General features: G+C 45.4%; 1 protein-coding gene across 1 annotated transcript in view; it reads right to left on the reverse strand.

Moving 5' to 3' along the window:
* Positions 1-15957, reverse strand: part of LOC129858884 (collagen alpha-1(XI) chain-like) — a 269909-nt gene extending 253952 nt beyond the window's left edge. The window contains 1 exon segment of the mRNA XM_055928121.1: positions 15579-15957. Within this exon segment, the coding sequence (XP_055784096.1) occupies positions 15579-15693 (115 nt within the window). The 5' untranslated portion in view covers positions 15694-15957.
* Between the last annotated feature and the right edge of the window lie 6163 nt (positions 15958-22120).

Consider the following 22120-nt stretch of genomic DNA (forward strand, 5'->3'; position numbering starts at 1 on the left):
TCTGCTGCTCTCTCCCTCCGCTGAGACTGACCCTCAGTCTGCTGCTCTCTCTCTCCGCTGAGACGGACCCTCAGTCTGCTGCTCTCTCTCTCCGCTGAGACGGACCCTCAGTCTGCTGCTCTCTCTCTCTGCTGAGACGGACCCTCAGTCTGCTGCTCTCTCTCTCTGCTGAGACGGACCCTCAGTCTGCTGCTCTCTCTCTCTGCTGAGACGGACCCTCAGTCTGCTGCTCTCTCTCTCCGCTGAGACGGACCCTCAGTCTGCTGCTCTCTCTCTCTGCTGAGACGGACCCTCAGTCTGCTGCTCTCTCTCTCCGCTGAGACTGACCGTCAGATGCAGGCACCATCAGTCCACAAAAATAAAAAATAGAATGATTTAAATTTAAGTCATTTAGCAGATGCTCTTATCCAGAGCGACTTACAAATTGGAAAGTTCATACATATTCATCCTGGTCCCCCCGTGGGATTTGAACCCACAACCCTGGAATTGAACCCACAACCCTGGCGTTGCAAGCGTCATGCTCTAACAACTGAGCCACACGGGACCGTGTGGCTCAGTTGTGGCTGAGAGCATAAATGTGGCTCAGAGCATAAATGTATGCTCACTCATCTGTGCTTCACAAGTAATAAAACAACGGATCTGTTACCGGTGTGATCATATAGCTTACCTCAAAAAATGTATACAATTTTTTTTTTAAATGGCCCGAACGACAATTCATTGGCATTTTATTGTGTATTTTGCATTTTATTTTGTAAAGTGGTTTCTTGCATCAAACAACACAACATGTCCAGTCACCTCCTTGTCTGAAGGACAAGTGGATTAACAGGTTCATGTCCAGCCTTGCATGTGTTCTTTTTTTTTTTAAGTCTCATGGAATGTAGGCCAACATTGAACACCACACACTGGCTGCTACTGTAGGCTGAATGATGGAACAGCCCTGGACAAATGTACAAAATAGGAACACAAGGTATTATCATCGTTTTTTTAACAGAAATGTTTGTCGATCAGCCTTGGAGTGTGCACAGCTTTGAGGGAACGTTGCTTATCCGTAACGTTACAGAGTGAGAGAGAGGCTGATTAGGATATCATCTCTAAGACCACTTGGCCATATTGTATAATGTGAAACGTACCCAGGTAATCACTGGGCTCTTCTAAGTGAACTGAAAAACTCTTTGTGAGTGAGTTTCTCTTCCAACAGAGCATCTCTCTTTCTATCTAACTCTCTTTCTCTTTCTGTGTCTGTCTGTCTGTCTGTCTGTCTCTCTGTCTCTTTCTCTCTCTCTCTCTGTCAATGTCTATCTTTTTCTTACTCTCTCTCTCTCTGTCTCTGTCTCTGTCTCTGTCTCTGTCTCTGTCTGTCTCTCTCTCTCTCTCTGTCTCTCTGTCTCTCTGTCTCTGTCTCCAGGCCTCATATATTCCAGATAGGTGGTGATTTGGCCAGTGGGCATCCCTCTCACCCACATATCCTAAAAAATTAAATACACACAAATCCATTTAAACACCAAATGAGTGTGTGCAGTCTTCTAAAACCTACTATCTGATGATCTGGTGTGAGTTTACTCCTGGTGTGAGCTTACTCCTGGTGTGAGCTTACTCCTGGTGTGAGTTTACTCCTGGTGTGAGCTTACTCCTGGTGTGAGCTTACTCCTGGGGTGAGTTTACTCCTGGTGTGAGTTTAATCCTGGTGTGATTTTAATCCGGGTGTGAGTTTACTCCTGGGGTGAGTTTACTCCTGGGGTGAGTTTACTTCTTGTGTGAGTTTAATCCTGGTACAACTGGTGTGAGTTTACTCCTGGTGTGAGTTTACTTCTGGTGTGAGTTTAATCCTGGTGTGAGTTTACTTCTGGTGTGAGTTCACTCCTGGTGTGAGTTTACTCCTGGGGTGAGTTTACTCCTGGGGTGAGTTTACTCCTGGTGTGAGTTTACTTCTGGTGTGAGTTTACTCCTGGTGTGAGTTTACTTCTGGTGTGAGTTTACTCCTGGGGTGAGTTTACTCCTGGTGTGAGTTTACTTCTGGTGTGAGTTTACTCCTGGGGTGAGTTTACTCCTGGTGTGAGTTTACTTCTGGTGTTAGTTTACTCCTGGTGTGAGTTTACTCCTGGTGTGAGTTTACTTCTGGTGTGAGTTTACTCCTGGGGTGAGTTTACTCCTGGTGTGAGTTTACTTCTGGTGTGAGTTTACTCCTGGGGTGAGTTTACTCCTGGTGTGAGTTTACTTCTGGTGTGAGTTTACTCCTGGTGTGAGTTTACTCCTGGTGTGAGTTTACTTCTGGTGTGAGTTTACTCCTGGCCGCTGTGCAAATACGGACACATCTATCCAAGCATAAAATGTACATGAATTGCAGGTTTTGATGTGTTACTTGCCATGTTAACACAGATGGATATTAATGCAGATGTATAGACATGACAACAGCGTGTTTCGTGGGAGCTAGTTATTGATGTGTTCAGAGCAGAGGAAGTTGGTGGGAGGAGCTTTATTGTAAAGACTGTAATGGAATCAATGGAACATTATCAAACACATCGAACATGATATGGAAACCACATTTGACTCAGGTCCATTTAGTCCATTCCAGCCATTACAATGAGCCCATCCTCTTACAGCTCCCCCCACCAGCCTCCACTGGTTCAGAGGGTCTCTGGTTCAAGGCCAGGGGAGGCACGGAAGCAACATTGTTACCCATGGAGGAAGGATATGTTCTGGTTCAGGGAGGTGAAATGGGCTGATAAAAAAAGAGATGACCTTTTCACCTGCTTCTCCCTGAGATTCAAATAATGTATTCATCCAGAATGTCTCTCCATCTCTCTTCTCTCACTGTACCTCTACCCATCTCTCTTCTCTCACTGTACCTCTACCCATCTCTCTTCTCTCACTGTACCTCTCTCCATCTCTCTTCTCTCACTGTACCTCTCTCCATCTCTCTTCTCTCACTGTACCTCTATCCATCTCTCTTCTCTCACTGTACCTCTACCCATCTCTCTTCTCTCACTGTACCTCTACCCATCATTCTTCTCTCACTGTACCTCTCCCCATCTCTCTTCTCTCACTGTACCTCTACCCATCTCTCTTCCCTCACTGTACCTCTACCCATCATTCTTCTCTCACTGTACCTCTACCCATCTCTCTTCTCTCACTGTACCTCTCTCCATCTCTCTTCTCTCACTGTACCTCTCTCCATCTCTCTTCTCTCACTGTACCTCTACCCATCTCTCTTCTCTCACTGTACCTCTACCCATCTCTCTTCTCTCACTGTACCTCTACCCATCATTCTTCTCTCACTGTACCTCTACCCATCTCTCTTCTCTCACTGTACCTCTCTCCATCTCTCTTCTCTCACTGTACCTCTACCCATCTCTCTTCTCTCACTGTACCTCTACCCATCTCTCTTCTCTCACTGTACCTCTCTCCATCTCTCTTCTCTCACTGTACCTCTCTCCATCTCTCTTCTCTCACTGTACCTCTACCCATCTCTCTTCTCTCACTGTACCTCTACCCATCTCTCTTCTCTCACTGTACCTCTACCCATCTCTCTTCTCTCACTGTACCTCTCACTGTACCTCTACCCATCTCTCTTCTCTCACTGTACCTCTACCCATCTCTCTTCTCTCACTGTACCTCTACCCATCTCTCTTCTCTCACTGTACCTCTACCCATCTCTCTTCTCTCACTGTACCTCTACCCATCTCTCTTCTCTCACTGTACCTCTACCCATCTCTCTTCTCTCAGGGTACCTCTCTCCATCTATCTTCTCTCACTGTACCTCTACCCATCTCTCTTCTCTCACTGTACCTCTCTCCATCTCTCTTCTCTCACTGTACCTCTACCCATCTCTCACTGTACCTCTACCCATCTCTCTTCTCTCACTGCACCTCTACCCATCTCTCACTGTACCTCTACCCATCTCTCTTCTCTCACTGTACCTCTCTCCATCTCTCTTCTCTCACTGTACCTCTACCCATCTCTCACTGTACCTCTACCCATCTCTCTTCTCTCACTGTACCTCTACCCATCTCTCTTCTCTCACTGCACCTCTACCCATCTCTCACTGTACCTCTACCCATCTCTCTTCTCTCACTGTACCTCTACCCATCTCTCTTCTCTCACTGCACCTCTACCCATCTCTCACTGTACCTCTACCCATCTCTCTTCTCTCACTGTACCTCTCTCCATCTCTCTTCTCTCACTGTACCTCTACCCATCTCTCTTCTCTCACTGCACCTCTACCCATCTCTCACTGTACCTCTACCCATCTCTCTTCTCTCACTGTACCTCTACCCATCTCTCTTCTCTCACTGCACCTCTACCCATCTCTCACTGTACCTCTCTCCATCTCTCTTCTCTCACTGTACCTCTACCCATCTCTCACTGTACCTCTACCCATCTCTCTTCTCTCACTGCACCTCTACCCATCTCTCACTGTACCTCTCTCCATCTCTCTTCTCTCACTGTACCTCTACCCATCTCTCTTCTCTCACTGTACCTCTACCCATCTCTCTTCTCTCACTGTACCTCTCTCCATCTCTCTTCTCTCACTGTACCTCTACCCATCTCTCTTCTCTCACTGTACCTCTACCCATCTCTCTTCTCTCACTGTACCTCTCTCCATCTCTCTTCTCTCACTGTACCTCTACCCATCTCTCTTCTCTCACTGTACCTCTACCCATCTCTCTTCTCTCACTGTACCTCTCTCCATCTCTCTTCTCTCACTGTACCTCTCTCCATCTCTCTTCTCTCACTGTACCTCTACCCATCTCTCTTCTCTCACTGTACCTCTACCCATCTCTCACTGTACCTCTACCCATCTCTCTTCTCTCACTGTACCTCTCTCCATCTCTCACTGTACCTCTACCCATCTCTCTTCTCTCACTGTACCTCTACCCATCTCTCACTGTACCTCTACCCATCTCTCTTCTCTCACTGTACCTCTCTCCATCTCTCACTGTACCTCTACCCATCTCTCTTCTCTCACTGCACCTCTACCCATCTCTCTTCTCTCACTGTACCTCTACCCATCTCTCACTGTACCTCTCTCCATCTCTCTTCTCTCACTGTACCTCTACCCATCTCTCTTCTCTCACTGTACCTCTACCCATCTCTCTTCTCTCACTGTACCTCTACCCATCTCTCTTCTCTCACTGTACCTCTCTCCATCTCTCTTCTCTCACTGTACCTCTACCCATCTCTCTTCTCTCACTGTACCTCTCTCCATCTCTCTTCTCTCACTGTACCTCTACCCATCTCTCTTCTCTCACTGTACCTCTCTCCATATCTCTTCTCTCACTGTACCTCTCACTGTACCTCTACCCATCTCTCTTCTCTCACTGTACCTCTACCCATCTCTCTTCTCTCACTGTACCTCTACCCATCTCTCACTGTACCTCTACCCATCTCTCTTCTCTCACTGCACCTCTCTCCATCTCTCTTCTCTCACTGTACCTCTACCCATCTCTCTTCTCTCACTGTACCTCTCTCCATCTCTCACTGTACCTCTACCCATCTCTCTTCTCTCACTGTACCTCTACCCATCTCTCACTGTACCTCTACCCATCTCTCTTCTCTCACTGCACCTCTCTCCATCTCTCTTCTCTCACTGTACCTCTACCCATCTCTCTTCTCTCACTGTTCCTCTCTCCATCTCTCACTGTACCTCTACACATCTCTCTTCTCTCACTGTACCTCTACCCATCTCTCACTGTACCTCTACCCATCTCTCTTCTCTCACTGTACCTCTACCCATCTCTCTTCTCTCAGGGTACCTCTCTCCATCTATCTTCTCTCACTGTACCTCTACCCATCTCTCTTCTCTCACTGTACCTCTCTCCATCTCTCTTCTCTCACTGTACCTCTACCCATCTCTCTTCTCTCACTGTACCTCTCTCCATCTCTCTTCTCTCACTGTACCTCTCACTGTACCTCTACCCATCTCTCTTCTCTCACTGTACCTCTACCTATCTCTCTTCTCTCACTGTACCTCTACCCATCTCTCTTCTCTCAGGGTACCTCTCTCCATCTATCGTCTCTCACTGTACCTCTACCCATCTCTCTTCTCTCACTGTACCTCTACCCATCTCTCTTCTCTCACTGTACCTCTCACTGTACCTCTACCCATCTCTCTTCTCTCACTGTACCTCTACCCATCTCTCTTCTCTCAGGGTACCTCTCTCCATCTCTCTTCTCTCACTGTACCTCTACCCATGTCTCTTCTCTCACTGTACCTCTACCCATCTCTCTTCTCTCACTGTACCTCTCTCCATCTCTCTTCTCTCACTGTACCTCTACCCATCTCTCTTCTCTCACTGTACCTCTCTCCATCTATCTTCTCTCACTGTACCTCTACCCATCTCTCTTCTCTCAGGGTACCTCTCTCCATCTCTCTTCTCTCACTGTACCTCTACCCATCTCTCTTCTCTCACTGTACCTCTACCCATCTCTCTTCTCTCACTGTACCTCTCTCCATCTCTCTTCTCTCACTGTACCTCTACCCATCTCTCTTCTCTCACTGTACCTCTCACTGTACCTCTACCCATCTCTCTTCTCTCACTGTACCTCTACCCATCTCTCTTCTCTCACTGTACGTCTCTCCATCTCTCTTCTCTCACTGTACCTCTCTCCATCTCTCTTCTCTCACTGTACCTCTACCCATCTCTCTTCTCTCACTGTACCTCTACCCATCTCTCTTCTCTCACTGTACCTCTCTCCATCTCTCTTCTCTCACTGTACCTCTACCCATCTCTCTTCTCTCACTGTACCTCTCACTGTAGCTCTACCCATCTCTCTTCTCTCACTGTACCTCTACCCATCTCTCTTCTCTCAGGGTACCTCTCTCCATCTCTCTTCTCTCACTGTACCTCTCTCCATCTCTCTTCTCTCACTGTACCTCTACCCATCTCTCACTGTACCTCTCTCCATCTCTCTTCTCTCACTGTACCTTTACCCATCTCTCTTCTCTCAATGTACCTCTACCCATCTCTCTTCTCTCACTGTACCTCTCTCCATCTCTCTTCTCTCACTGTACCTCTACCCATCTCTCACTGTACCTCTCTCCATCTCTCTTCTCTCACTGCACCTCTACCCATCTCTCACTGTACCTCTCTCCATCTCTCTTCTCTCACTGTACCTCTACCCATCTCTCTTCTCTCACTGTACCTCTCTCCATCTCTCTTCTCTCACTGTACCTCTACCCATCATTCTTCTCTCACTGCACCTCTACCCATCTCTCTTCTCTCACTGTACCTCTACCCATCATTCTTCTCTCACTGTACCTCTACCCATCTCTCTTCTCTCACTGTACCTCTCACTGTACCTCTACCCATCTCTCTTCTCTCACTGTACCTCTACCCATCTCTCTTCTCTCACTGTACCTCTCACTGTAGCTCTACCCATCTCTCTTCTCTCACTGTACCTCTACCCATCTCTCTTCTCTCAGGGTACCTCTACCCATCTCTCTTCTCTCACTGTACCTCTACCCATCTCTCTTCTCTCACTGTACCTTTACCCATCTCTCTTCTCTCACTGTACCTCTACCCATCTCTCTTCTCTCACTGTACCTCTACCCATCTCTCTTCTCTCACTGTACCTCTACCCATCTCTCTTCTCTCACTGCACCTCTACCCATCTCTCACTGTACCTCTCTCCATCTCTCTTCTCTCACTGTACCTTTACCCATCTCTCTTCTCTCAATGTACCTCTACCCATCTCTCTTCTCTCACTGTACCTCTCTCCATCTCTCTTCTCTCACTGTACCTCTACCCATCTCTCACTGTACCTCTCTCCATCTCTCTTCTCTCACTGCACCTCTACCCATCTCTCACTGTACCTCTCTCCATCTCTCTTCTCTCACTGTACCTCTACCCATCTCTCTTCTCTCACTGTACCTCTACCCATCTCTCTTCTCTCACTGTACCTCTACCCATCTCTCTTCTCTCACTGTACCTCTACCCATCTCTCTTCTCTCACTGCACCTCTACCCATCTCTCTTCTCTCACTGCACCTCTACCCATCTCTCTTCTCTCACTGTACCTCTACCCATCTCTCTTCTCTCACTGTACCTCTACCCATCTCTCACTGTACCTCTACCCATCTCTCTTCTCTCACTGTACCTCTACCCATCTCTCTTCTCTCACTGTACCTCTACCCATCTCTCTTCTCTCACTGTACCTCTACCCATCTCTCTTCTCTCACTGTACCTTTACCCATCTCTCTTCTCTCACTGTACCTCTACCCATCTCTCTTCTCTCACTGTACCTCTACCCATCTCTCACTGTACCTCTACCCATCTCTCTTCTCTCACTGTACCTCTACCCATCTCTCACTGTACCTCTACCCATCTCTCTTCTCTCACTGTACCTCTCTCCATCTCTCTTCTCTCACTGTACCTCTACCCATCTCTCTTCTCTCACTGTACCTCTCTCCATCTCTCTTCTCTCACTGTACCTCTACCCATCTCTCTTCTCTCACTGTACCTCTACCCATCTCTCTTCTCTCACTGTACCTCTACCCATCTCTCACTGTACCTCTCCCCATCTCTCTTCTCTCACTGCACCTCTCTCCATCTCTCTTCTCTCACTGTACCTCTACCCATCTCTCTTCTCTCACTGTACCTCTCTCCATCTCTCACTGTACCTCTACCCATCTCTCTTCTCTCACTGTACCTCTACCCATCTCTCACTGTACCTCTACCCATCTCTCTTCTCTCACTGCACCTCTCTCCATCTCTCTTCTCTCACTGTACCTCTACCCATCTCTCTTCTCTCACTGTACCTCTACCCATCTCTCACTGTACCTCTACCCATCTCTCTTCTCTCACTGTACCTCTACCCATCTCTCTTCTCTCACTGTACCTCTACCCATCTCTCTTCTCTCACTGTACCTCTACCCATCTCTCTTCTCTCACTGTACCTCTACCCATCTCTCTTCTCTCACTGTACCTCTACCCATCTCTCTTCTCTCAGGGTACCTCTCTCCATCTATCTTCTCTCACTGTACCTCTACCCATCTCTCTTCTCTCACTGTACCTCTCTCCATCTCTCTTCTCTCACTGTACCTCTACCCATCTCTCTTCTCTCAGGGTACCTCTCTCCATCTATCTTCTCTCACTGTACCTCTACCAATCTCTCTTCTCTCACTGTACCTCTCTCCATCTCTCTTCTCTCACTGTACCTCTACCCATCTCTCTTCTCTCACTGTACCTCTACCCATCTCTCTTCTCTCACTGCACCTCTCTCCATCTCTCTTCTCTCACTGTACCTCTACCCATCTCTCTTCTCTCACTGTACCTCTCTCCATCTCTCACTGTACCTCTACCCATCTCTCTTCTCTCACTGTACCTCTACCCATCTCTCACTGTACCTCTACCCATCTCTCTTCTCTCACTGTACCTCTCTCCATCTCTCACTGTACCTCTCTCCATCTCTCTTCTCTCACTGTACCTCTACCCATCTCTCTTCTCTCACTGTTCCTCTCTCCATCTCTCACTGTACCTCTACCCATCTCTCTTCTCTCACTGTACCTCTACCCATCTCTCTTCTCTCACTGCACCTCTCTCCATCTCTCTTCTCTCACTGTACCTCTACCCATCTCTCTTCTCTCACTGTTCCTCTCTCCATCTCTCACTGTACCTCTACCCATCTCTCTTCTCTCACTGTACCTCTACCCATCTCTCTTCTCTCACTGCACCTCTCTCCATCTCTCTTCTCTCACTGTACCTCTACCCATCTCTCTTCTCTCACTGTACCTCTACCCATCTCTCTTCTCTCAGGGTACCTCTCTCCATCTATCTTCTCTCACTGTACCTCTACCCATCTCTCTTCTCTCACTGTACCTCTCTCCATCTCTCTTCTCTCACTGTACCTCTACCCATCTCTCTTCTCTCACTGTACCTCTCTCCATCTCTCTTCTCTCACTGTACCTCTTCCCATCTCTCTTCTCTCACTGCACCTCTACCCATCTCTCTTCTCTCACTGTACCTCTCTCCATCTCTCTTCTCTCACTGTACCTCTACCCATCTCTCTTCTCTCACTGTACCTCTCTCCATCTCTCTTCTCTCACTGTACCTCTCACTGTACCTCTACCCATCTCTCTTCTCTCACTGTACCTCTACCCATCTCTCTTCTCTCACTGTACCTCTACCCATCTCTCTTCTCTCACTGTACCTCTCTCCATCTCTCTTCTCTCACTGTACCTCTCTCCATCTCTCTTCTCTCACTGTACCTCTACCCATCTCTCTTCTCTCACTGTACCTCTCACTGTACCTCTACCCATCTCTCTTCTCTCACTGTACCTCTACCCATCTCTCTTCTCTCACTGTACCTCTCTCCATCTCTCTTCTCTCACTGTACCTCTCTCCATCTCTCTTCTCTCACTGTACCTCTACCCATCTCTCTTCTCTCACTGCACCTCTACCCATCTCTCACTGTACCTCTCTCCATCTCTCTTCTCTCACTGTACCTCTACCCATCTCTCACTGTACCTCTCTCCATCTCTCTTCTCTCACTGCACCTCTACCCATCTCTCACTGTACCTCTCTCCATCTCTCTTCTCTCACTGTACCTCTACCCATCTCTCTTCTCTCACTGTACCTCTACCCATCTCTCTTCTCTCACTGTACCTCTACCCATCTCTCTTCTCTCACTGTACCTCTACCCATCTCTCTTCTCTCACTGTACCTCTCTCCATCTCTCTTCTCTCACTGTACCTCTCTCCATCTCTCTTCTCTCACTGTACCTCTACCCATCTCTCTTCTCTCACTGTACCTCTACCCATCTCTCTTCTCTCACTGTACCTTTACCCATCTCTCTTCTCTCACTGTACCTCTCTCCATCTCTCACTGTACCTCTACCCATCTCTCTTCTCTCACTGTACCTCTACCCATCTCTCTTCTCTCACTGTACCTCTACCCATCTCTCACTGTACCTCTACCCATCTCTCTTCTCTCACTGCACCTCTCTCCATCTCTCTTCTCTCACTGTACCTCTACCCATCTCTCTTCTCTCACTGTACCTCTCTCCATCTCTCACTGTACCTCTACCCATCTCTCTTCTCTCACTGTACCTCTACCCATCTCTCACTGTACCTCTACCCATCTCTCTTCTCTCACTGTACCTCTCTCCATCTCTCACTGTACCTCTCTCCATCTCTCTTCTCTCACTGTACCTCTACCCATCTCTCTTCTCTCACTGTACCTCTACCCATCTCTCTTCTCTCACTGCACCTCTCTCCATCTCTCTTCTCTCACTGTACCTCTACCCATCTCTCTTCTCTCACTGTTCCTCTCTCCATCTCTCACTGTACCTCTACCCATCTCTCTTCTCTCACTGTACCTCTCTCCATCTCTCTTCTCTCACTGTACCTCTACCCATCTCTCTTCTCTCACTGTACCTCTCTCCATCTCTCTTCTCTCACTGTACCTCTCACTGTACCTCTACCCATCTCTCTTCTCTCACTGTACCTCTACCCATCTCTCTTCTCTCACTGTACCTCTACCCATCTCTCTTCTCTCACTGTACCTCTCTCCATCTCTCTTCTCTCACTGTACCTCTCTCCATCTCTCTTCTCTCACTGTACCTCTACCCATCTCTCTTCTCTCACTGTACCTCTCACTGTACCTCTACCCATCTCTCTTCTCTCACTGTACCTCTACCCATCTCTCTTCTCTCACTGTACCTCTCTCCATCTCTCTTCTCTCACTGTACCTCTCTCCATCTCTCTTCTCTCACTGTACCTCTACCCATCTCTCTTCTCTCACTGCACCTCTACCCATCTCTCACTGTACCTCTCTCCATCTCTCTTCTCTCACTGTACCTCTACCCATCTCTCACTGTACCTCTCTCCATCTCTCTTCTCTCACTGCACCTCTACCCATCTCTCACTGTACCTCTCTCCATCTCTCTTCTCTCACTGTACCTCTACCCATCTCTCTTCTCTCACTGTACCTCTACCCATCTCTCTTCTCTCACTGTACCTCTACCCATCTCTCTTCTCTCACTGTACCTCTCTCCATCTCTCTTCTCTCACTGTACCTCTACCCATCTCTCTTCTCTCACTGTACCTCTCTCCATCTCTCTTCTCTCACTGTACCTCTCTCCATCTCTCTTCTCTCACTGTACCTCTACCCATCTCTCTTCTCTCACTGTACCTCTACCCATCTCTCTTCTCTCACTGTACCTTTACCCATCTCTCTTCTCTCACTGTACCTCTCTCCATCTCTCTTCTCTCACTGTACCTCTCTCCATCTCTCTTCTCTCACTGTACCTCTACCCATCTCTCTTCTCTCACTGCACCTCTACCCATCTCTCACTGTACCTCTACCCATCTCTCTTCTCTCACTGTACCTCTCTCCATCTCTCTTCTCTCACTGTACCTCTCTCCATCTCTCTTCTCTCAGGGTACCTCTACCCATCTCTCTTCTCTCACTGCACCTCTACCCATCTCTCTTCTCTCACTGCACCTCTACCCATCTCTCTTCTCTCACTGTACCTCTACCCATCTCTCTTCTCTCACTGTACCTCTACCCATCTCTCTTCTCTCACTGTACCTCTACCCATCTCTCTTCTCTCACTGTACCTCTCTCCATCTCTCTTCTCTCACTGTACCTCTACCCATCTCTCTTCTCTCACTGTACCTCTACCCATCTCTCTTCTCTCACTGTACCTCTACCCATCTCTCTTCTCTCACTGCACCTCTACCCATCTCTCTTCTCTCACTGTACCTCTCCCCATCTCTCTTCTCTCACTGTACCTCTACCCATCTCTCACTCTTCCCCTACTCTCTCCCCTGTTTGACTTCCATGTTCCGTTCTCTAACAACATCTATTTTTGCTGGTGTGTCATACCAAGGAAAACGATCACTGTTTTTAAAGTGTGTGTTTGATCTTCCCTCTTTAACTCTTTCAAATCCACTGCATAAAACATCTAAAGTGAATATCACATTGCGACCTTCTACTTTAAAAAGACACCAAAAATATACGTCTAATTATAAACTGGTATATCAGACCGTATACCACGGGTATGACAAAACATGTATTTTTACTGCTCTAATTACATTGGTAACCAGTTTATAATAGCAATAAGGCACCTCAGGGGTTTGTGGTATGTGGCCAATATACCACGACTAAGGGCTGTATCCAGGCACTCTGCATTGTGTCGTACATAAGAACAGCCCTTAGCCGTGCTATATTGGCCATATACTACACCCCCCCGTGCCTTATTGCTATAATATATTGCTTAATTACAAGGCATGGTTTATACAGTCCAAACAACGTGTAATGTTAAATCAAAAGCCCCCTCATGGAGGGAAGGGAGAGTGGTCATGATGACTTTACCCAGAAATATTCCCAACAGGCCAATGTAAATCTACCTAGTCACTGATGAGACAGTCAGGGCTTGAACAGACGTACACCGACCAAACAGAACTAAAGATCACATCCCTTTTAGACCTGGTTGTCCATGTCTTCATTGCCATTCAGCGAGCGAGAGAGAGGGTAGAGTAGAGTGGGTTTGTGAGGGTTCTGAAACGCGTTGTCTGCAGGAATGCACCAGAAAAGGAGCACATGAACCAGGGGCAGTGAAAACGTATATGTCCACTGTTAGCTCAGAGGACACCCTGCAGAAAACAGCTTAAATGATCCAGAAACACCTGCTGAGAAACTCAGAAAACACAAACTGCATATAGGCTCATGGATATGAAAATGAATGAAAGTGAATAGTCATTTACATGAGTTTGAACAATGAAGAGGTCTGTGTAGGCCTTGTACTGTTCTGGGCAGTGTATAAAGCCATTAGTAAATATTAAACGACTGAAAGGGTTAACACATATACGTGAAACTAATACAATACATCAACTGTTCATAGAAATACAATCAATCAGAATGTAAGTAAGATGATTAGAATAAAGAAGACTGATGAGAAACAATGGCTTAGATTCAGTCTGATAAATTCCCTTTTGAAATATCTACAATATCATCCTGTTGTAATGAGTGTATTGATAAAAGAAAGACGCCTGTATTCTAGGCTAACTATAATGGGTCTGTAATCCTGAAGACCTGAACTCAGTGACTAGCTCACCTCCCGTGATTGGAGTAGGCCTGGTCTGCATGCTGCTGGCCTGCAGTTTGAGGCCTATAAAATAATACGGAAGTGCGACGCGAACCATCAACCAATAAATGAGCAGCACTTAGACTGGAAACATTCCCACGGTGGAGGGAACGCGCACCGCTCAGAGCTCAGACAACGCGGCCTTGTCACCCCAACCCAAACATGCAAGTGCAAAATTCAGGATGGAAAGTTGGGTGTTGCACAAAGCCCTCCAGTCTCGCGTTGGGCTTCGGTGCGGACTAGGGCAGTGTGGAAAGGGTGATCCTTTAGGCAAGTCAGCGATGTGCTGCTTGACCACTCAGATCTACCAGAACGTCCAAGAGGACGGCCCTCGAGACAGCTGCAGTGCGCGCCCGTCCATGGTTCGCCCTACACCATCCATGGCCAGAAATAATGCGGGGAAATTTGCGGTGCCAGGCAAAAATGCAATGAACGTCTAGTTAAACAAACACCTAATTATTAATACCCATATGACATACCCTTTCACAGTGGCTCAGTCTGAAGGGTCTGCCACACTGCACAACTCCCCAAATATTGTGCGTCACTGATCAATCGATTAGCGCACCATTGTCGGTATTCAATGCAATTTCACAATGTGCTCGTGGGTCCGGAAATGTACTGTGCCCCAGAGACATGAATAAAACTTGGCAGACACCTCTCCTGTTTAGCAAACTGTGAAGCTGCAATCTCAAACCGTGCGGAATTCCACCATGTTGACCTGGCAGGAACCGTGTCCACGCCACACCTAACGGACCAGAGGTTCAAATGAAGAACTTTTTTTCACCATAAATCTCTAAACGCTGTCTCTAAATTGGGTGCTATTGAAAAAAATAGTTATTCATATCTAAACTAAGCAAGCGGAAAGAAAAGCATGCGCACCAAATAAACATCGTGAACAAATACGTGGATGGTAAATTAGTTATAATGCATTAAAATACATGTAACCGACATTGTTATAACCCTTTGGAACACATGGCAGTGATACCTACATCTATTTGGAACTCATATCAATAGTGGTCAACGCGTATTTGGGTTCATATCTTTGGATGCAAATGTTCAATAAAATACGTGATTCACTTTATTTTCTGAGGTACAACTGTAGCTCGATTTTAGTTAATTGGATCCACAGACTGTCACGTTCCTGACCTATTTCTGTTAGTTTGTTGTATGTTTAGTTGGTCAGGACGTGACTCACTACTCACGCCGTTACACAGACCTCTTGACCGAATCAAATAGGGACAGTCTCTTTCCTATCATTCTTCTCACATCTAGTTGCGTTGCTAATTGAAAATACCAAATTAATGACAGACATTTACCAAAACCAGACCCACTTCTGTTCCCTGATCTCTCCCTATATCTCTCCCCGTAACTCCATCATGTTTTAAGAGCAGAGTCCCCAATAAGGTTTCTGCCGCGGTTGGCTGATAGTCACTAGTCTACTCACTACAACTTTTACACAACGTTTTTTTGGATCCTAAAAATGGTTCTTACCTGCTCTGACATAGGTAGCCTGCACAACCAGGGTTAAAGTGATGAATGTGGTTACAGTGGAATCCATAATCCACCTTTTCGTTTTCCACCTTGTGGACCGCTTTTGTATCTCCATGGTCTGCGCCCACAAAAGCGAACACAACTTGGGCGACTTCAAGTGATTTTAAATAACGTCCCTTCCACAATCCCTGTGTTATGGATAATTGCACTAAACAGCCATAAGTGAGGGGTGTTTATCCTCTTCTCTCAGCCACTCCAGGCCCCCCCTTATACGGTCTTCCTTTCCAGTACCCAGCCTTCTGACTGAATGTATTTGGGTTTTAATCAACGGGCACAGAGAGCACTCGTTACCCTAAGATCTACACCGATAGGAGGGCTGGGCAAGCCCCGCAAACCAGACCCACGGTTACAGTGAAATGACATGGGGGGAAAAAATACCCTGATTAGCAAATCACGGGGCTAGAAATTATTCTTGGGATCCACCCATCAGTTTTACAAAGCCCCTGCGAATTAAGTCTACCCTGAGCGCGTGCACATACAATTATTTTTTTTATTTTTTTAAAGATGAAAGTGTCCTGTACTTCCTGGAAATGTCCTGGGAATGAACGGAATGACATTAGGGTGAGAGACAAAATGTGTCATGTGAGCATAATTCCGACTGTTGAACAGTGTCCCGTGGACTGTCTTTCCTGTCCCACAGTATAGTGTTCTCCTCTGCTCCAGTCACCTACTGCAGGTTGTGTTACTTGTGTTCATATAGGATGCATAATTAGTTAATTACACCAAACTTTAAAACATAATTTATTGCATCATAAAACAGATTTGACAGAATGCTACTTTCAGGTCTTATCTGGTCAATATTGTCTATCCTCTTTTGGCCCCATAACATCTATTGCAACCTGGCACACTCTATCAGGTCAGGTGCCTACTAATATGTCTGGCCAGTCAGAAGCAGGGGGTCTGTATATCCACTACTACTCTCTCTCTCTCTCTCTCTCTCTCTTGGCTGGCCTCAAAACTGTAAGGCAACGGTAAGGCATCTGTCAACATGCTTGTCTTGTCTATCCTGAGATACATACTATTGATCCCAAATGGCACCCCTATTCCCTATATAGTGCACTACATACCACACTATTCCCTATATAGTGCACTACATACCACCCTATTCCCTATATAGTGCACTACATACCACACTATTCCCTATATAGTGCACTACATACCACACTATTCCCTATATAGTGCACTACATACCACACTATTCCCTATATAGTGCACTACATACCACACTATTCCCTATATAGTGCACTCCTTTTGACCAGGGCCCATAGGGAATAGGGTGCACTCCTTTTGACCAGGGCCCATAGGGAATAGGGTGCACTCCTTTTGACCAGGGCCCATAGGGAATAGCGTGCACTACTTTTGACCAGGGACCCATAGGGAATAGGGTGCACTACTTTTGACCAGGGACCCATAGGGAATAGGGTGCACTACTTTTGACCAGGGCCCATAGGGAATAAGGTGCACTACTTTTGACCAGGGCCCATAGGGAATAGGGTGCACTACTTTTGACCAGGGCCCATAGGGAATAGGGTGCACTCCTTTTGACCAGGGCCCATAGGGAATAGGGTGCACTCCTTTTGACCAGGGCCCATAGGGAATAGGGTGTACTCCTTTTGACCAGGGCCCATAGGGAATAGGGTGCACTCCTTTTGACCAGGGCCCATAGGGAATAGCGTGCACTACTTTTGACCAGGGACCCATAGGGAATAGGGTGCACTACTTTTGACCAGGGACCCATAGGGAATAGGGTGCACTACTTTTGACCAGGGCCCATAGGGAATAGGGTTCACTCCTTTTGACCAGGGCCCATAGGGAATAGGGTGCACTCCTTTTGACCAGGGCCCATAGAGAATAGGGTGCACTCCTTTTGACCAGGGCCCATAGAGAATAAGGTGCACTACTTTTGACCAGGGCCCATAGAGAATAGGGTGCACTCCTTTTGACCAGGGCCCATAGAGAATAGGGTGCACTCCTTTTGACCAGGGCCCATAGAGAATAGGGTGCACTCCTTTTGACCAGGGCCCATAGAGAATAGGGTGCACTACTTTTGACCAGGGCCCATAGAGAATAGGGTGCACTACTTTTGACCAGGGCCCATAGAGATGCTATTTGGGACATAGACACAGTCTTTGGGCTGATCTTGAGACAGGTGGTACTTTCTGAAGTGTATTAGGATCCCCATCAGCTGTTTTGAAATCTGCAGCGACTCTTCCTGGGGTTCCACACAGAACATGAATCACAACATAATACAGAACATTAATAGACAAGAACAGCTCAAGGACAGAACTATATACATTTTTTTTTTTTTTAAACGGCACACACAGCTTACATATCCATACACACACACAGAAACTATCTGGGTCAAATAGGGGAGATGATTTGTGCCCGTGAGGTCTCCAGGCCTCTCTATTTCAAACATCCATCCAAACTCTTCCCACCTTTCACCTCCATCTGTTTGTGTGTGAGGGAGTGTGTAATATCTTAGTACAGATGGACCTATAGGATTACTCATCTCCCACCTTTCTTCTGTTGGAGAGATCTAGGTGCATCCCAAAGGGCACCATGCTCCCTGTGTAGTGCACTACCTTTGACCAGGGCCCATCATGTCGGGGGTATTGGAGGTGTCAGGGATGTCGTTTTTGTGCCGTGAGGTGTTGCTTTATCTGTTTTTAAAAAACAGGTTTTCTGTAGTTTACACTATTGATTGAGGACCTCTATGTAGTTGAATGTGATGATTTTTATTAAATAGGTTTATTTTTGTTTATTGTATGCTGAATTATATTGTTTTATACATATGTGTGTATGTTGTTTTAATGTTCTGTTTTTTTTATTGTAATATGTACAGGACTCTCTTGTAAAATATATTTTTCATCTCAATGTGACTCCCTGTTTCAATAAAAGTTAAATAAAAATAGAAATATAATATGGAAGTTAGTTCCAGGACAACTCCCACAATCTTCTTATTTTCTATTTCTTTCAACCAATCATCAGTCATTTGTGTCAGTGCATGTTGAGTGCCCTTCTCTATAAGCATGCTGAAAGAGAAATAGTATTGTATTTGGTCAAACACTAGTTTTTCCAAAAGTTTGCTAAGAGCTGGCATACAAGCTGATCGGTTTGCTGCTAGAACCAGTAAAGGCCGCTTTACCACTCTTGGGTGGCAGAATGACTTTGGCTTCCCCCCAGACCTGAGGACAAAGACTTTCCTCTAGGCTCAGATTAAAGTTATGACAGATAGGAGTGGCTATAGAGTCAGCTACCATCCTCAGTAGCCTTCCATCTAAATTTGGCAATGCCAGGAGCGTTGCCATTATTGATCGATAACAATAATTTCCCCACCTGATTCCACACTAACTTTACAAAACGATGATGGACTGTTGGGTCCCTCCACGGACGGACCAAATGTAGGTAACGGTCTTTTGATGGATTGATGTCCTGCCAGTACAGGGAGCGCTGCCCAGAACATCATGCTTCTCCGCGGTTCAGAGACCACAGGCCGGAGACAATGCAAGCATCCCAAATGGCACCTTGTTCCCTATTTAGTGCACTACTTTTAACCAGAGCTAAATGGGTCCTGGTCAAAAGTAGTGCACTCCCATGTAGGCAATAGGGTGCCATTTGGAATGTATTCAGTTAGAGAATTAATGCAAGGGATGGTTTGGTGTATTGAATACTAGCAGGCTATCAATCGTATTACCATTGGTTTATAGAAGAACCAAATCATCCACACATAAATAGGAGATCTATCTGTGTTGGTTGTCTAATTAGAATAATTAAGGAAACACATGAAACATAGGAAAACATTCTGATACATTGTGTAAAGAGTTGTGGAATTTAGATATTATTTTGGTATTTACCATATTAGATTTATATGACAGATCTTTTTTTTTTAATCCAGTTTGACTGGAGATTATCAGCAAAGTTCTTTGAGTTGCTGTTCATGAGCCAGTTGGTCAGATATTGAGTCCTGTTACTTATGGCTGAATATTACGTATGAAATGTAGAGGAAAGCAGCTTTTACACAGGAATTTGAGCATGGCGTTTACACAGTTTTAGTTAGGGTTTAACAAGTGGCTGTTGTGACTACGGACCTACTGCCTCCGTCACACCAACATGTGGTAGTGGATCTGTCTATCTCCCTATGACCTCTAGACCAGGACAAATATCATGATAAAAATAGGCTATATGGTAAGCTGTATATGTTCTGTATATGTTGTAATGTTTTTCCGTGTATCATTTTTTGGAGTTATGTTGGTATCTATCAAGATGGCTGCCATTGTTGTCATAGACCGAGTGTTTGACTTGGACTGAAATAGCTGCCGGTACTCATTTTGCGTGCCGATACTGTTTCTATTTAAAAGCAGAACCACCACAATACTTTTGAGCTACGGTAATATTATATAAGCGTAACAGGAGCTTAAGCAGTTGAACATTTGAGGTGCCGGATACTCAGGTCCGGTAAGCTCCTGCCCAAGTCAAACACTGCATCTACTGTTAAGGCATGTTAATAGACGAACACTGCTTTTTAATGAAATGAAGAAAAAAAACATAGATTTGACATAATCCCTGTAGTCTGAAGTTTTAATGGTGGCTTTATTTTGAGATGGCTGTATTTCCGTGCAGACACTAAGTTCTTAAGCACAGCTGCTTGAAAAAAAAGATGTGTCCTCTATATTAAAAAACACACAAAAAAAACTTGATCAAGGTTAATCATTTCTGCCATATGATTTAGCATGCAAACTGACAGCAAATTTATAACATAACAAGACAGTGTAATGATGCTATAATTAGTGTCACTTTCTGCCCGTCCATCTGTCAGTTTGAGAAAATCAGAAGAGAAAAAAAACATAATCCTACCCAGCAAACCGAAATTGGTTCTTTGAAAGTTCCCTGAACATTTGTTAGGCAATTGTTTCTGTAGAACATTTGCCTGATGTTGCAACATTCCTAGAACACATTTAATCTGTTATTTTAAGGTTCCCAGAATGTTTCATTAGGTTGTGGGAACAGTCTGGTGGGAACATTGTGGGGACATGACAAAATATATTTTTCCCAAAACACAAAAAATGGCCAGTTGTGCGGATAATTCTACAATGTTTATTTTAGGGTGCAAAAAAACATTCACCTGATGTTACAATAACGTTCCCAGAACACATTTTGTCCATTGTTTAAAGGTTCCCAGAATGTTTCATTAGGTTGTGGGAACATTGTGTGGACATGACAAGAGAAATCTTTACAAAAACAAAAATTGTCGTGCTGACATTCAGATGTTTGTATCAGGGTGCACAAAACATCCCTTTGATGTTGCAAGAATGTTGACAGAACAGCCTTTGTGTTCTTTAAAGGTTTCCAGAACATTTACTTAGGATGAGAGAACAGTGTGGGTACATTACAAGAGACAGGTTCCCAAAACACAAAATATGCTCAATTGTGATGACATTCGTACACCCTTAAACAAAGACAGTAGTCTAACACCCTTAAACAAATACAGTAGTCTATCACCCTTAAACAAATACAGCAGTCTAACACCCTTAAACAAATACAGTAGTCTATCACCCTTAAACAAATACAGTAGTCTATCACCCTTAAACAAATACAGTAGTCTATCAACCTTAAACAAATACAGTAGTCTATCACCCTTAAACAAATACAGTAGTCTATCACCCTTAAACAAATACAGTAGTCTATCACCCTTAAACAAATACAGTAGTCTATCACCCTTAAACAAATACAGTAGTCTAACACCCTTAAACAAATACAGTAGTCTATCACCCTTAAACAAAGACAGTAGTCTAACACCCTTAAACAAATACAGTAGTCTATCACCCTTAAACAAAGACAGTAGTCTATCACCCTTCAACAAATGTTTGACTTTGTTGACTTTAAAGTGTTATTTATACAAACACATGTCTGTATCCAGGCTGTACCACAACCGGCTGTGATTGAGAGTCCTACAGAGCGGCACACAATTGGCCCAGCGTCGTCCGGGTTTGGCTGGTGTAGGCCGTCATTGTAAATAAGAATTTGTGTCTGCCTAGTTAAATAAAGGTTAAATAAATAAATGCAGGGTTGAGGAATTCAGTTCAGGTACGACGTCTGTTACTACTTAAGATTATTTTCTGAAACATATTCCTATAGAAAGAGTAGAGCGGTCTTAATTTACTCAACGGCTGGTATCAGAAGTGTTTTGATGCTTCTATGGCTCTTCTAGAAGGTTAAATGATTCCATCAATGTCACAGAGTTCGCTCTTCTAGAAGGTTAAATGATTCCATCAATGTCACGGAGTTCGCTCTTCTAGAAGGTTAAATGATTCCATCAATGTCACGGAGTTCGCTCTTCTAGAAGGTTAAATAATTCCATCAATGTCACGGAGTTCGCTCTTCTAGAAGGTTAAATGATTCCATCAATGTCACGGAGTTCGCTCTTCTAGAAGGTTAAATGATTCCATCAATGTCACGGAGTTCGCTCTTCTAGAAGGTTA

This window comes from Salvelinus fontinalis, chromosome 7 (assembly GCF_029448725.1).
Source record: "Salvelinus fontinalis isolate EN_2023a chromosome 7, ASM2944872v1, whole genome shotgun sequence".
Taxonomy (NCBI): Eukaryota; Metazoa; Chordata; class Actinopteri; order Salmoniformes; family Salmonidae; genus Salvelinus; species Salvelinus fontinalis.